The following is a 13,922-nucleotide window of genomic DNA, read 5'->3' on the forward strand; positions in this document are numbered from 1 at the left end:
CCGTCTGCCCGCCCGCCCGAGAATGCCATGGAGCGAGGGGCGTGCGCACCGGGGGCGGGCCCGGCCGGAGGGGGCGGCCGCGCTGACTCAGGGTTCTGGAATGCGCGCGGGCGCACCCCCCACCTTCCCGGCCCCAGTCACCTCCTCCAAGGAGGCCGCCAGGCACCGCTCTCGTGCCGCGGAGGGAGGCCTGCGGGGCCACCTGCGCCTGGGAGGTGGGGGGAGGATCGCCTTGGTCGGGGAGGGAGGGGCCGTACTTGGAGGGCCTGGTGGCCCAGCTGGACGGAGCCTGGTGGTCAGCGGATCAATTCTGGCACCAGAATCCAAGCTCTCACTCTAGAGTGAATCCTGACCTCATCTTGAGACCTGGGGACACAGGCCTGGGGAGGGGGGGTGTCCCTGAGTCTCCTTAACACCCAGCACACTCACACTGACAAGTCACTTATCCCACAAAAATCCACTCCCACGTGAACATGCTCAAGGGGAACATTTGCTCACACATGTATACACACAGGTTCATGCTCATACATTCACTCACTTGCACACATGCTCGTACACCCACTCACACTTGCACAAGTAATGGTGTACCCTGACGCTCACTCACACACCTGTCCATAGACACACACACGCGCTCACACTCTGAACAGATGCCCCTCCCTGTGCCCCAGCAGTGAGGAAGCAGGGCCCCAGCAGTGAGGTCTCAGGTGCTGCTGAGCCTTCTGAGACCCAGCAAGCAGAGGCAGCAGAGCCACTTCCTGTGTCCACGCTGTGCCCTGCCCCTGGTCTCAGCGTTTGCCCACCCTCCCTGGTGAGGCCCTTGTGGCTCATCCTGCAGTGTCTGAGCTGGACCCAAAACGACCCTTCTGCTTTCGGCTGAGGCTGCTGGTGGGAACTCCCCAGCATTCCTCTCTCCTGACACCACAGGAGTCAGTGGGGCTGACCTACCCAGAGAAAGTCCCCGGAACAGGCGTGTGTGCGTGTGTGTGTGTGCACGCGCATGCTAGCACCCGGGCCCGGGCGTCCCCGTCTGCTCTGAACACTCACGCTAACCAGAATGTGACAATGTGACTATGAGGGTGAAGGTGAACCAGACACTCTGTCCGCAGGTTTTGGAATTACACACGTCTTCCCTTCACCTTCCTTCTCCCCTGAAAATCCCAACATCTCCCCGGAATTGTCATCACGAGCTGGACGCTCTGAAGGCCATGGTGGCCTCCCAGCCCAACTGGGGAGACAGGTGCACAGGACAGTGTGAACATGCCAGGCAGGACTGCAAGCTGTCTACAGAGACGTCCAGGGGAAACTCGCCCCGGGGCTTGGGCCAGCTGTCCAGTGGATGCCGGGGGTGAGACAGCCAGCTTGCTCTGGGTCGTGGGTACAGGGGCAGCCCTTCCTTCCACTGAGAACGTGGGAAGTTCACACTCAGGTGGCAGGGATGCATGTCCACTGGCCACGGGGCCTTGGGCTGGTTTTCTTGTGGGCACAATGGACAGGATGATGCTGGCCCACGTGGGCACCAAGAACTCGAACAGTATCCACTTGATTCTTAGAATGAGAGAGAAAATCTTCAGGGGGTGAAGGGGTGACAACTAGCAGGCCGGAGCCTGCTCCTGTGGCTTCAGGCACATCCCTCTCGGCCAGAGGCAGGACAGTCCTTGTGCCGAGTATTCTCAGCCCTGCCAGGGATGACTTCCTGTGTGGCCTAGGTGCCCAGACAAGGTGACAAACGTGATGGGCAGGCCGGTGAGCGGTGCCAGCTCTCCAGGACCAGCTCACTTCCAAATCTGTGGTGGCAGGGTCTCCCAAGCAGGGATGCCCCTCCACCCCTCCACGGTGAGACCAGAGCACCCACCTCCGCTGGTGCTCAGTGGGGCCTCCCCAGGAGCTACCTTCAGTGGAGGGCTGCCTTGCTCAACCTTGCCCCGTCCCAGGGAAGGGTCATCTGCATCCAGAGACAGGAACACAAGCTGCCCCGGCATTGACTTGGGGGCCTCCGAAGGCCCTCCCACTCCCTTGTCCTCACAGGGGCCGCGCGTCTGCGTGCAGTCTGTCTCGGTGCCTTATGCCTGCCCTACAGGCGCCCACAGCTTGGTGCAGGAGACCCGACTTGGACGTGCACGCACGCCCCTCTATTCACCCTGCACGAGACCCTGAAGACGTGGCGCTGCAGGACAGACGTGCGGACCGCCCTCGAGCTCTTGGACCCCAGCTCCAGGCCACCCTGGAATCCTTGGCTCAGCTTCCAGGCCACACTGCATCACCCCAGGAGGCAAAGCTGCAGGGTCGACTGGGACCAACCCTGGCTATTTGGGGAGGAGGCAGAGGTGGGCCGGGCCAGCCAAAGGCCTGAAGTCACCAGCTATTTCCGAGACAACTACCCCCTTGGCTGACTGGCCATGGCGGGGGGGGGGGGGTCCTCTGAGCACCTGTGCCCAGGGTCCAGCAGCATTGGCAGCACAGTGGCTGCCCCCTCTGTCCAAGGAGCCCCTGATTCCCCAGGGCCCAGCAGATAGAGTGTGCCACAAAGGCCCAGACACTCAGGGTGCCAGCAGCCACCCTGCCGAGAAGCTCAGGTTGACTCCAGCGCTAACCACAGGCCCCATCCTCACATCTAGATTTCCAAAGCCTGAAGTGTTCTCACCTCCGTCTTCCACTGCCTCCTCCTCTACACCTCTCCCCGCCTGGACCCAGAGGACAGAGGAGGGCCAGCCGCTGGCCTGCACCACCTCCCCGCACCCCAGCTGGCTCGCCCTCCAGGCCACAGTGGGAACACTCAGCCTACCACTTCCAGTCTGTTGTGGGGGCCCCAGACCGCAAACCAGGAAGTGGGGGCAGGGGCCAGATGTTGCGAAAGCCCCCAGGCGCCGGCCCATCTGGAGAACTGCCCCCGCCTCAGGCCCTGTCAGGCCTCCCTCGGCCCAGCCTCTCCTCAGGCCTCCGGCTGTGTCCGGGTCCTCCAGGAAGAGAATCCGGATGTCTACGAGGAACGTGCACCACTTGTGAAATCAGAAAAAAAACGAGTACAAAAGAACAGTCGCCCTCCCCGTGCCCTCACCAGGGAGACAGGCCAGGCCTGTTGAACACCTGGCCTCAGTTTCCCTCCCATAGGCAGGGCCCACAGGAAGGGGGTGTGGCATTGTTGGGGCAGAATGGCTGTAGGGGGGAGCAAGGAGGTGGGGAGGGGTCACGTTCAGCCTGCCTCAGAAGCCCAGGGTTTAGGACACATTGTTGATCCCCACCCCCACCCCCCACCCCCCACCATGGGAAGCGGCACACAGTGCCACAAACAGCTGGGCGGGTTCCAGCAGGCACTGCCCCTCCCTCCCCAGGAAGTCCTCGCTGGGGCCTCCGGGGTGGGACTGCTGGGGTGAGCTAGCTGGGACTCTGGCCTGGACTGGAGCCTTTGGAGACCAGGGTCCTGCCCTGCTGGCCTTGACATGGGACCAGGCGCCAGGCCCATCTGACATGGGCCTATCTGTCTGTCCTTCCCAACATCTCCCACCCAACACCAGCCGATGCTCTCCAAGGCCCCTTGGGCTGCCCTGCCCAGCAGGTACCCCCCCACCCCCACCCAGTGTCACAGAAATCAAAGACAGCTCGGTACAAGCCCCTCAGAGGACTGAGAAGTGGGGTGCCAGGGTGGGACTGTGCCTGTCCCAGCTGCGGGGCCCAGAAAGGCAGGGGTGGGGAATGCCTCCCTCCCTCCTGGGGCATCCCCACAAACCAGCTCTGTGCCTGAAACTCCACCATGGTGGCCTCCTTCCTCTGGGCCCAGCACTGCCCTTCCCAGCTACCACCCCAAGTGGGGGTGACTTGATTTGGGAGGTTGCTGCCAGTAAAGCCAGGGCAGAAGTGGGGGATGCCTGGGTGGTGGGGAGGGGGTGTCAGAGGTGGGGGGGTGGTACCCTCCCCAGACTGCACCCCTGTGCTGGTCTGCTAGGTGGGATGCGCAGCTCCCACAGCCCTGCTCCAGGCCTCAGACAGCCAGATGAGCGGAGAGGTGGCGATCCCACAGGTCACCCCCGGAACATGGACCTGGCTTCCCCAGGATCCTTGGCTGGCAGGAGTGGTCGGGGCTCCCCGGGGAGACAGAACCCTGCTGCGCCCTCTTTCTTTCCTCTGGCTGGCCTATGACCACTGACTCGCGTGGGGGCTTCTGGTCAGGCCTCCCATACACTTCCTAGACAGGGTATCCCCAGCCTACTATGCCCCTAAACCTGTCCTCTGTCCCCAAACGCCACCTCCCACTCTAGCCCTCCTGGAGCTGCTCACAGCACCCACTGAACACTCGGAACGCTCTGCAACCTACCCCCCCCAAAGCCATGACATCCCCGAACAAGGCCCCTCGAAGACTGGGTCAAGGTTCATGTTGGACCGGTTCTCTTGGTGGTCTGACCACGGGCTGCGGGTAGGGTGGGCTCTGAGGATGTGGGGAAACCCGGTCACAGGTGGGGGGCGGGTCACTGGGCGGGGAAGGCAGGGATCTCACCCCGCCCACCGCTCCTTCCTCCCCTCGCATCACGATGGGGTGGCCGGGGCTGGAGGCTCAGTCAGTCCCCGCCCACAGGCCTCCGTAAGGCTCCGCCCACAGGCACCGCCCCTCCCTGAGGCGGAGTCGGCGCCCAGCGTGCGGCCCTGCCTCCGGCCTGCGGCCCCGCCGCGCAGGCGTCGACTCCACCCCCGGCCCCGGCGGCGCTTCCGGAGCTGCGGTCGCGGCGGACGTCTTAGCTGCGTGTGTTCCGGGTTCGACTCGGGGGTGGGCTCCGCGCCAGGGGCCCCCGACCGCCGTAGCCACCTGATGCCCGCGCGCAGCGGGGCTCAGGTGAGTGCGAGACCAGGTCTGTGCGCCCTGGCGCCTCGCTGGGGGGCACCGGTAGGGTTTTACCCCCGGAAGTTCTGCTGCCCCACGTCTGACGACACACCCTCAGCAGTTTTGGGGCCAGGCGCCCCCTGGGCGGACCCAGAACGGCCAGGCTGCAGGGAATGAACGCTGACGGGACCGTCTCTGCAGTCCGGTCCACCTCGGCCCTGGGTTTCTCTCCGAGGCTTCCCCACCGGAGGGTTCGCTTTGGTTCTTCCTAACGTCCAGCCAGGGGTGCAGCAGGTCTTCTCAGTTTATTCTCAGAACCATGTCGGGCGGCCGACGTGGTTCCCCCGTTTTTGCAGATGAGGAAACAGGCACGGACGCCTGGTGGCATTTCCCGGGGCCCCTCTCTCATAAGCCTGCATTTCTCACCAGCGCCAGGCCTGGGAGGTGCGCCCGCGAGGAGCCCAGGCGCACAGTTCAGGTTGTGGCCTCTCCAAACCCCTGCCCCAGACTGCCCAGGACTTGCAGGCAGATTCGAATGCCAGGTGTGGGACGGGGGAGGCTGCGGCCTGGCGGAGCCTCAGCCCCCGAGCAGAGTCCGGAGCAGAGACCCGAGCGTCGGGCGCTCTGGGGCAGGTGGGTGCTCAGCCTTCCCTCCAGCCTGAGCCGTTTCATGAGTGGAGCAGGGGCCAGAGCTTCCAGGGAGTCGGAGCTCACGGCGTTGGCAGAGAGGCCGGGATGCAGAGGCAGTCACATCAGCGTTGGTTCCTGGCGGCCTGGACCCTCTGGGTCCATGGTGGAACCTCAGCACCTAATGTTATTGACAATGAGCCTGTCATGTGCAGAGGGAGATGCAGGTTCCGCTTAAGTTCTAGTTTTGTTTTTATGGTTCTAGTTCTTACGTTGAGGTGATTCATCCATTTTTTTTAAGGCGCCTTGGTGTTACGGTGGTTAAGTGCTAGGCTGCTAACTGAAAGGTTAGCAGTTGGAACTCACCAGCTGCTCCTTGGGAGAAAGATGTGGCAGTCTGCTTCCGTAAAGATCACAGCCTTGGAAACCCTATGGGGCAGTTCTACTCTGTCCTGTAGGGTCCCTATGAGTCGGAATCAACTCAACAGCAATGGGTTTGGCTTTTTTGATCCATTTTTAGTTAATTTTGCTATACGGCGTCTGGTAAGTGTCCGACTTCATTCTTTTACATATGGAGATCATTGTTAAAGCCCCATTTATTGAAGAGACTATTCTTTTCCCACTGAGGGGACTTGGCATCCTTTTTGAAAATCAGTTGCACATAGATGTATTGGTTTATCTCTAGACTCTCAATTCTTTTCCGTTGGTATATATGTCTGTCCTTTGTAACAGTGCCAGGTTGTTTTGATTATGAACCATTTTGAGTTACTTCTTGTAAAAGATGTAAGGTCAGTGTCTAGATTCATTTTTTGCACGTAGATGTCCAATTGTTCCAACACCATTTGTTGAAAGAACTTTCTCCATTGCGTTGCCTTTGCTCCTTTATTCAAGATAGGTGGACTGTACTGTCTGAGTCTATTTCTGGGCTCTCTGTTCTGTTCCAGTGATCTATTTGTCTATTTCAACGGCAGCGGGTTTGGTTTTTTTGGTTCACTAACAACCACACTAAGGAGCCCTGGTGGCACAGTAGTTAAAGCAATCAACTGCTAACCGAAAGGTTGGTGGTTCAAAACTACCAGCGGCTCCGCGGGAGAAAGATGTGGCGGTCTGCTTCTGTAGAGGTTTACAGCCTTGGAAACCCTGTGGGGTCGCTGTGAGTCGGAACTGACTTGATGGCAGTGAGTAGTGGGAAGATACCACAATGTTACTGTAGAGTCAGTTCTCCAACTCTGTTCTTATTCAGTATTGTGTTGGCAGTCGTGGGTGTTTTGCCTTTCCATATAAACTTTGGCATCAATTTTATCCACAAAATAACTTGCTGGAATTTTGATTGAGATTGCGTTGAATTTATAAATCAAATTGGGAATAACTGACTTAGTAATATGAAGTCTTCCTGTCCGTGAACAAAGAGGGCAGCAGTAGAATTCTCACCTTCCACGCAGGAGACTTGGTTTGGATTCCTGGCCGGCGCACCTCAAGTGCGGCTGCCACTTGCCTATCAGTGGAGGCTTGTGTGTTGCTGTGATGCCGAACAGGTTTCAGCAGCTGAAATCCAGACATCACATATCAAGTTCTTCTCGTTGTAATCTCCTGTAAACCTCCGTTGATGTTGGTGTTGATGTGCTGGCAAGGTGTGGAGGGCGAGGAAGCTTTCTGTAACCCTATGATTAGGTCGCAGTCTTTTAGTGAGCCTTTGCCCCTGGCTGTGACCTTCACAAGTGTTTCTCAGCTTTTTGTGGCCTTCATTCCCTGGGTGAAACAGGAAGGCTAGAGGGGGCTGGAGTTGGGTATTTCCCTTCTGTGTCCATTAGGATCTGATTAAAAAAAACCCACGAAGGTTTGGCTCTGGTCAAGTAGTTGGCCTTCAGGGCAGTCGGTTGTTCAGAGAGCATTATTTCCGAATGGTTATTTTCCCCTCACCCCACCCTCTGGACACAAGACGGGATTTTTCTGTGAGCTGAGAACCCCGTGGAGCTCCTGGAGCCTTCTCACGGAAGCCTGGGGGCTAAGTCTGGGCCTCCGGGAACTTTTCCTCTCCAGCACTTAGTCAGTCACCCTTTAAGTGTCCTGCCCTCTGCTGAGGCTGGAGCCGGCGGTTTCTAGTCCTGGTAAGCGGTCATTCTCTATATCTGTCTGTCTGTCCAGTTTTCTGGGGGGTGGTTTGCCCCGTGGTCTCCGTTCTCTAATGGATCTAAGAAGAGTTGTTGATTTTGTTTTTCAGCTTTTCTCTTCTTGTGGGCACGGGAGTGATGACCTCTCAGCTCTTGACATGCTGGACCGGAAACCAGCAGTCTGTATTTTTAAATTCTGGGTCAGGGTTGGGGGCAAAGGACAAGGTTCAGGAAACAAGCTCAGGAAGTTTGCTCTAGGGCTGCATGAGGAGTAGAAAGCAGAGGGGGTCCAGCCCTGCTGCCTGAGGCTCAGGGTGACCGCCCTCTGAGAAGCCCAGAGCCTTAGGGGCATGATCGCCCCCTCCCAGGTTCTGCAGCCCATGGCCTTGCGCTGTGTCTCCCGTGTGCGAGGTGCTCAGCCTTCCCTCCAGCCAAGGCCGTTTCACACGTGGAGTATCGTGGCCACCCTGCTGCTGCCTGCCTGTCCGCATGATCATTGCCCAAGGGCCTGCCGGTGTCCAGCCCTGGGCCACGTACATCAGGTGTGGCATTCTGTTTGCGCCTCGTAACAGTCTCGTGAGGTGGTCGCCCCACTTTGCAGATGAGGAAACTGAGTCAGGGCTGTTGAATCCAGTCCTCAAGGGCCCCAAGCCTGGTTCTCCACCGTACACCGACCTGTCTTCATTCGTTTAGACAATGTGCTTCTGTTTTCTTTCCCATTACAGCTTTCCCGCAGGGTGGGACAAAAGAAGCAACGCTTATCAGAGGCAGAGAGGAGCCGGAGCCTGCCTGACGTGGCCAGGACGCCTTCCCCCGAGGAGCCCTGTTCGGGGCCACACACCTGCTTGGGTCCGCCCGCTACTACAGGCCCCCAGCGCAGCATCTATTTCTTGAGCCCAAAGGACCATCCTGCCCGACTGGGATCTGAGTTTTTCGATCAGCCAGGAGTTCGTCTGGCGCGGGCGCTTCTGGGACAGGTAATGCACACATGGCTTCTTGGGCAGATGCGGCCTCTGCAGAAGAAGTCGTCACCACGTAGGTGTCCGTGGCCCGGCTCTCACCGCCAGGCTTATGTTTGAGGCCAGAGGCCGGCCGCCCCGACTGGGCCCACAGTGGTCCCTCCTGGTCCTCGTGTGACTCGATGCCACATCTGTTGCTGGTCCACCTGGGTCTCCCTCAGGACAGGTTTCTTGCCAGGACCAGAACCTCCGGCACCTGTGAGGGGCCGCCTCTGCCCACCCTGGCTCCTCCGCAGCCCCCACGTAAGTGTCGTCTGAGGCTCATTTGCATCCACAGTGTCAGTTTGTACACGTGTGAGAACTGTGGCTGTGACTGACACTGGGCTCACGCGTTGAATTTGCCTTGAGACAGGGCAGGAGCCACCCAGCAGCTCAGACGCTGGTCCCGGATCTTGGCTCACCCATCAGATGTGCCCTCTCCAGGCCTGGAGTGGGAGATGGGGACCACCCAGGGCCCATCCCAGCTGCAGTCTCCAGGGTCTGTCCCAGTGGTATCTGCTATGTGGTTGTCATCGTGCATGAACACACATGGCGGCGTGTGCCAGCAGCAGCAGAGCCTTTTCTGGATCAGTCTGGAGAACCAGTTGGTTGTTATTCCTGATACCAAAGCCCCAGGCCTGGCCCTCTCGTCCTAGAGGTGCCCTGACCTACTTTTAGGTTAAAATAGCTAAGGAGGGTTGGTTTCTGTGACTGATAGTAGAACTGATGCCAGGAGTTGGGTGCTGAAAGGACCAGACCCTAAAATGTGGACTTGGCTGAGTGGAGGAGGGAGCAGAGTTTGTCCCTGGAGGAAGCTTTAGGCTGCAAGGACCAGAAGACCCTTCTGAAAGCACCTTAAATCATAGGGGGTTTATGATCTCACATAAAAAGATACGTGGAGGCAGGTGAGTCCTGGGATTGACCAAGAACTCAGGCAAGCTGTCGAGGACCAAGATCAGTCTCTGTGCAGCTGCCCTTGGTGTGCTGGCAGGGTCTCCCCATCACGTCCAGAAAAGAACAGGGTGCTTCACCCGAAGGGCCCTTTTGAAACAAGCAGGACGGCCTCTTCCAGACCTTCTCAGACCCTCACTCAGCCAAGATCAGGTCACCACTCATGCAGGAAGCAGGTCATCTGCAAGGAGGATGAGTTGCTGTGGCAACCCATCTGGGGCTGAGGAGAGGGTGACTTCCCCCAGGACCCAGGACTCTTGGGCTCCCCATCCCAGCAGGAAGTTGTGTGTGGTGACATCAGGGTGAAATTCAGAGCAGAAAACCAGGATGGGGCCAAGGGAGCCCCTCTGGAAGTGGGACCGCCCCGTGTGGCTCAGAAAGGCATGGCAGGAGCACATGGATCCCAGGTTGATGCCACGTGAGGAACCCTCATCCCAAGGCTCCTGAAGAGATGGTCTGGAAAAGCCCAAATGTGTTTGCGCGCGTCTTTCCCACTTTGGATGCACAAGGAGATTGCTGGCTTCCGGTGGAGACATCAACCCCCACCTCTCCCCACTCTTTGTCTTCTTGGTGGAGGTGCTGCTGTCTCCAGGAAGGTCTCCCAGACTGCTTCCCCCACTGAGCCCTCCTCCCGGTCCCATGACACAAGCCCCACGGGGCTCCCTGGGCTGCAGCATGGGCTGACCTGGCCTCTGGCTGATGATGTGGCCTAAGGACGAGGTGGGTGGTGGGGATGCCCCTGGGGCCATGGGCCAGCCCCGAGGCTCCACTACAAACCCCCCCGGCAGAGTCAGGCCCTGCGGCTCCTGGGACTGGGCACAGCCTCCAGCCATCCCTGGGCTGTTTTCCAGGGTGTTCTGCTGGCACGAGAGTCCTGGCCCTCCAGTGATAGCCCCCGAGCTGGGCTGGGAGCTTGTCGATCCCAAGGGACAGGCGTCTCCCTGCCTGACCCAGGTGTGGTCTGAGTGAGTGGACCATAGCTGGCTCCCCCACCCCTTCTACCCACACTGACCAGGGCACCGTGGGGACAGCTGGTTCTCCTACTCAGAAAGGCTCTTTGAAAAGGCTTGGAAACCCAGGCGGCCTTCCAGAGCCAGGCTGGCGGAAGCCATGTGGGAGTCCTTTGTGGCTGCCCGGCAGCCTGTTGGGTGGGGGCTCCACGGGCTCTGCAGGATTCTAGGTGGCCTCAGGACCCACTCAGGGCTGCGCCCTCCGTGCCTATCCACCCAGCCCTGTGCTAAGCACTGGGGTCCCTCATGGGGGCTCTGGGGGAGGAGGCAGGGGGACAGGTGCTGGTTTGCTTGAGGGGGCCACAAACCTGTGGCCAGGACTCAGTGAGCAGGACTGGTGGTCTGGGACGAGACAGCTGGAGGCTGAGGTGTGGACAGCAGCCTTGTGGCTGCCAGAAGGAAGGGGGGCAGTGGGGGAACCTGGCTGAATCTGGCGCCTTGTGGCACCCCTGAGCCACAGTGTGGGAACCAGGCCCGAGGGAGTGTCAGGGTGGTGTTTGGGGATCAGCCCTTCCTGACCCCGAGCAGAGACCGAGTGTGGCCTACAGGTCCTGGTGCGACGGCTTGCTGACAACACGGAGCTCCGCGGCCGCATTGTGGAGACCGAGGCGTACCTGGGCCCAGAGGATGAGGCGGCACACTCGAGGGGCGGCCGGCAGACAGCCCGGAACCGAGGCATGTTCATGAAGCCGGGCACCCTGTACGTGTTCATCATCTATGGCATGTACTTCTGCCTGAATGTCTCCAGCCAGGGTGAGCAGAGTGGGCCAGGTGGTGGGGTGCAGGGGCTGGGTTGGGCGGCAGGGAGTGGGGGCCGGGCAGAGCCCCTCAGCTGGCACAGCCCAGACAAGGGTGAGTCCGGGTGGGACAGCTGTTGAGCACCTGGCCAGCCAGGTCTGGTTTCCGGGAGCACAGTCTGTGGCACTGACTAGGGATAGTGTGAGGGGCTGTGGGACAGGACAAAACACAGAGCAGATGGGTCTGGGCCCCTGGCGTTACTGTTACTACAGGAGGGGTGATGGAGTTGGGGTGCACTCAGTTCAGGCAGAGCCCTCACCAGGTGGCGGGTTACAGGGTCTAGACCAGTGTTTCTCACAGGGGCCACTTTGCCCCCAGGGGACGCTTGGTGATGTCTGGAGATATTTCTGGTTGTCAACCGTTGGGTGGGGGGCAGAGACCAGGTATGCTGCTCAGCACCTACAGTGCACAGTTCAGTTACAAACATGAACAGTGCTGAGGTGGGGAACCCCCTGCGCTCCCTCTGGGGCTCTGTGTCTGGGTGGTCTGTGCTCGGGGAGGAAGCAGCTGGATGGGCCCTGAACCCCTGGCACTGTCTGTGAGCCCCCACCTCGAGATGCAAGATGGCTTGCGGAGGCCACAAGGGCGCAGGCCGCACGTGGTAGGCCTCATGTTTATTGGGTGGGCACAGTGACGCTGGGAGCCGGGCCACTAGAGCAAGAAGCTGGTTGCTTGAGCCATGCCACACCCACGGGTGGGGGTAAGGACCAGAGGGCCCGAGATTGGGCCTCAAGCCTACACGGAGCAGGTGTTATCGAGACTGCACGGAGTGGGTGTCAGATGGTAGAGGCCCCACTGGAGGCCCATCTGTGTCCATACTCTGGAAAGCTTGGTTGTCACTGACGAGGCGCTTACGTGGGGCCGGACTGAATTCAGAGGACGAGGACGGGGAGAGATGGAGAGACAGAACCCAGTGAAGAAATGGGGAGGATCCCACGGGGGCTGGGATTCCAGGGTAGGGGATGGGGGTGTGATGAGTCACTTCCTGGGTATATAACTAAGCTGCCCTGGGGATTTCCAGGCCTGGGGAGGGGGCTCAGGACCCTAAACAATGCCCTGATGGTCAGGGCCAGGGTCATGCAGAGGGAGCAGAGAAAGGGGAGGCTGAGGACTGGGTCGTCCCTACTGGGGTGGAACAGAGGGGCTGGGCTTGAGGAGAGGAGGAGGGCTGAGGGAGGGTCCATGGTTGGGGGGTGAGGGATTGGGTCACAGAAAGATCAGGGTGTCACATTTGCTTTATTGGTTGGGATGTGGAGAATCACGCCCCAGAGGAAGGGGCTCAGAGTGGGAGGGCGTGGTGGGCAGCAGGCAGCCATGCTGCTTGTCTCCATAGTAAGAAAATGAGACACATCTGGGGGGCTCAGGAGGTGGGGGTCCTGGGAACCTGCTTCTGCCCACAGAGGCAGGCAAGGGCTGTGTTTCAGGAGTTCCCTAGCCTCGATATCTCGTATTCTTTGAAGACTGGCAGTTAAGGGACATCGGGTCACAAGCTTGGGCCTGCAGGCTGGGCTGGGCGTATGGCTCCTGCGTCTACCCAGGGCCGCCTCCCAGGTGCCGTCAGGACAGCTGTAAGCTGAGGCTTCAGGGAGGCTCCTATAGGCCAGTGGTCTTGAGTGCAGCCCTGGCCCCACCTGGGGGACTGCATCTGGGAGCTGGGAAGGGGGCCCAGGAGTGGTTCAGACTGGTGTGGGGTGGGAGATGCACATGTGAGTCTGGGTAGGGGTCTCTGGAGGGCTCCGCTGGTGCTCAACACACTTGTTTGACCTTTGGTCCTGGGAACCTAGGGGCCTTCCAGAACAGAGATAATTTGGACAGACAGATCCCTGGGCTCTGGATTGTCACCATCCTGGGTCTCTGACATGGGTGGGAGAGGGGATCCCAGGAGGGTCAACGATCCCAGACACCCCCCGCCCAGGTGCATTTTCATGGGTTCTCTACAGTGGGGTCAGGGTGGGCCAGTCAGTGGGTGTAGGCATGGAGGGAGAGGAGGTGGACTGAGGGGTCTGGACACACAAGATGACCCCTCCTTCCTCCCAGAAGGCAGCTGTGTTCCCCTGCAGCATTGGGCGTGCGTGGGGATCTGGGGGGGAGCAGGAGCCCTGAGGCGGCTTCCTGTCCATCTGTCCTGCAGGGGACGGGGCATGTGTCCTGCTGCGAGCACTGGAGCCCCTGGGGGGCCTGGAGACCATGCAGCGGCTCCGTAGCACCCTTGGGAAAGGCGCCTCTGGCCGAGCCCTCAAGGATCGCGAGCTCTGCAACGGCCCCTCCAAGCTGTGCCAGGCACTGGCCATCGACAAGAGCTTCGACCAGCGGGACCTGGCCACAGATGGGGCTGTGTGGATGGAGTGTGGCCCCCCGGGACCCAAGCCAGCTGTGGTGGCTGCGGCCCGGGTGGGCGTCAGCCGTGCAGGGGAGTGGGCCCAGAAGCCCCTGCGCTTCTACGTGCGGGGCAGCCCCTTTGTCAGCGTGGTGGACAGGACAGCTGAGCAGATGCAGGCCTGAACGAAGGGTCTGCTCCAACAGGCTTTCGATCATTCAGGAACCAAATAAATGCTTGTTTCTAGAAAAGTGGTATGTGGGTCTGGGCTGGAGTCTCTCAGTGTCAGCAGGAGTCTGA

General features: G+C 59.9%; 1 protein-coding gene across 4 annotated transcripts; it reads left to right on the forward strand.

The window, feature by feature from the left end:
• Positions 1 to 4,690: 4,690 nt before the first annotated feature.
• On the forward strand, positions 4,691 to 13,909 carry MPG (N-methylpurine DNA glycosylase). Of its 4 annotated transcripts, none has more exons than XM_023728367.1 (5): positions 6,514 to 7,545; positions 7,659 to 8,090; positions 8,274 to 8,525; positions 11,056 to 11,260; positions 13,437 to 13,909. In XM_023728367.1, the coding sequence occupies exons 2-5, from the start codon at positions 7,899 to 7,901 to the stop codon at positions 13,805 to 13,807; spliced, it is 1,020 nt and encodes a 339-aa protein (XP_023584135.1). In that variant the 5' UTR covers positions 6,514 to 7,545; positions 7,659 to 7,898; the 3' UTR covers positions 13,808 to 13,909. The 4 variants fall into 4 exon arrangements, with proteins under 4 accessions (XP_012410122.1, XP_023584135.1, XP_023584137.1 ...); XM_023728369.1 differs by having other exon boundaries at positions 7,659 to 7,727; XM_012554668.2 differs by lacking the exons at positions 6,514 to 7,545; positions 7,659 to 8,090 and adding an exon at positions 4,691 to 4,822.
• Positions 13,910 to 13,922: the final 13 nt, after the last annotated feature.

The sequence above is a fragment of the Trichechus manatus genome, unplaced genomic scaffold, assembly GCF_000243295.1.
Source record: "Trichechus manatus latirostris isolate Lorelei unplaced genomic scaffold, TriManLat1.0 scaffold00024, whole genome shotgun sequence".
Taxonomy (NCBI): Eukaryota; Metazoa; Chordata; class Mammalia; order Sirenia; family Trichechidae; genus Trichechus; species Trichechus manatus.

Excerpts from the sequence above, each read along its gene's own strand:
- MPG (XM_023728367.1), top strand. The coding sequence starts at position 7,899 with ATGATCGCCCCCTCCCAGGTTCTGCAGCCCATGGCCTTGCGCTGTGTC. Across the intron at positions 8,526-11,055 it reads CGCGGGCGCTTCTGGGACAG|GTCCTGGTGCGACGGCTTGC; the intron begins GTAATGCACACA and ends TGTGGCCTACAG. Across the intron at positions 11,261-13,436 it reads CCTGAATGTCTCCAGCCAGG|GGGACGGGGCATGTGTCCTG; the intron begins GTGAGCAGAGTG and ends TCTGTCCTGCAG.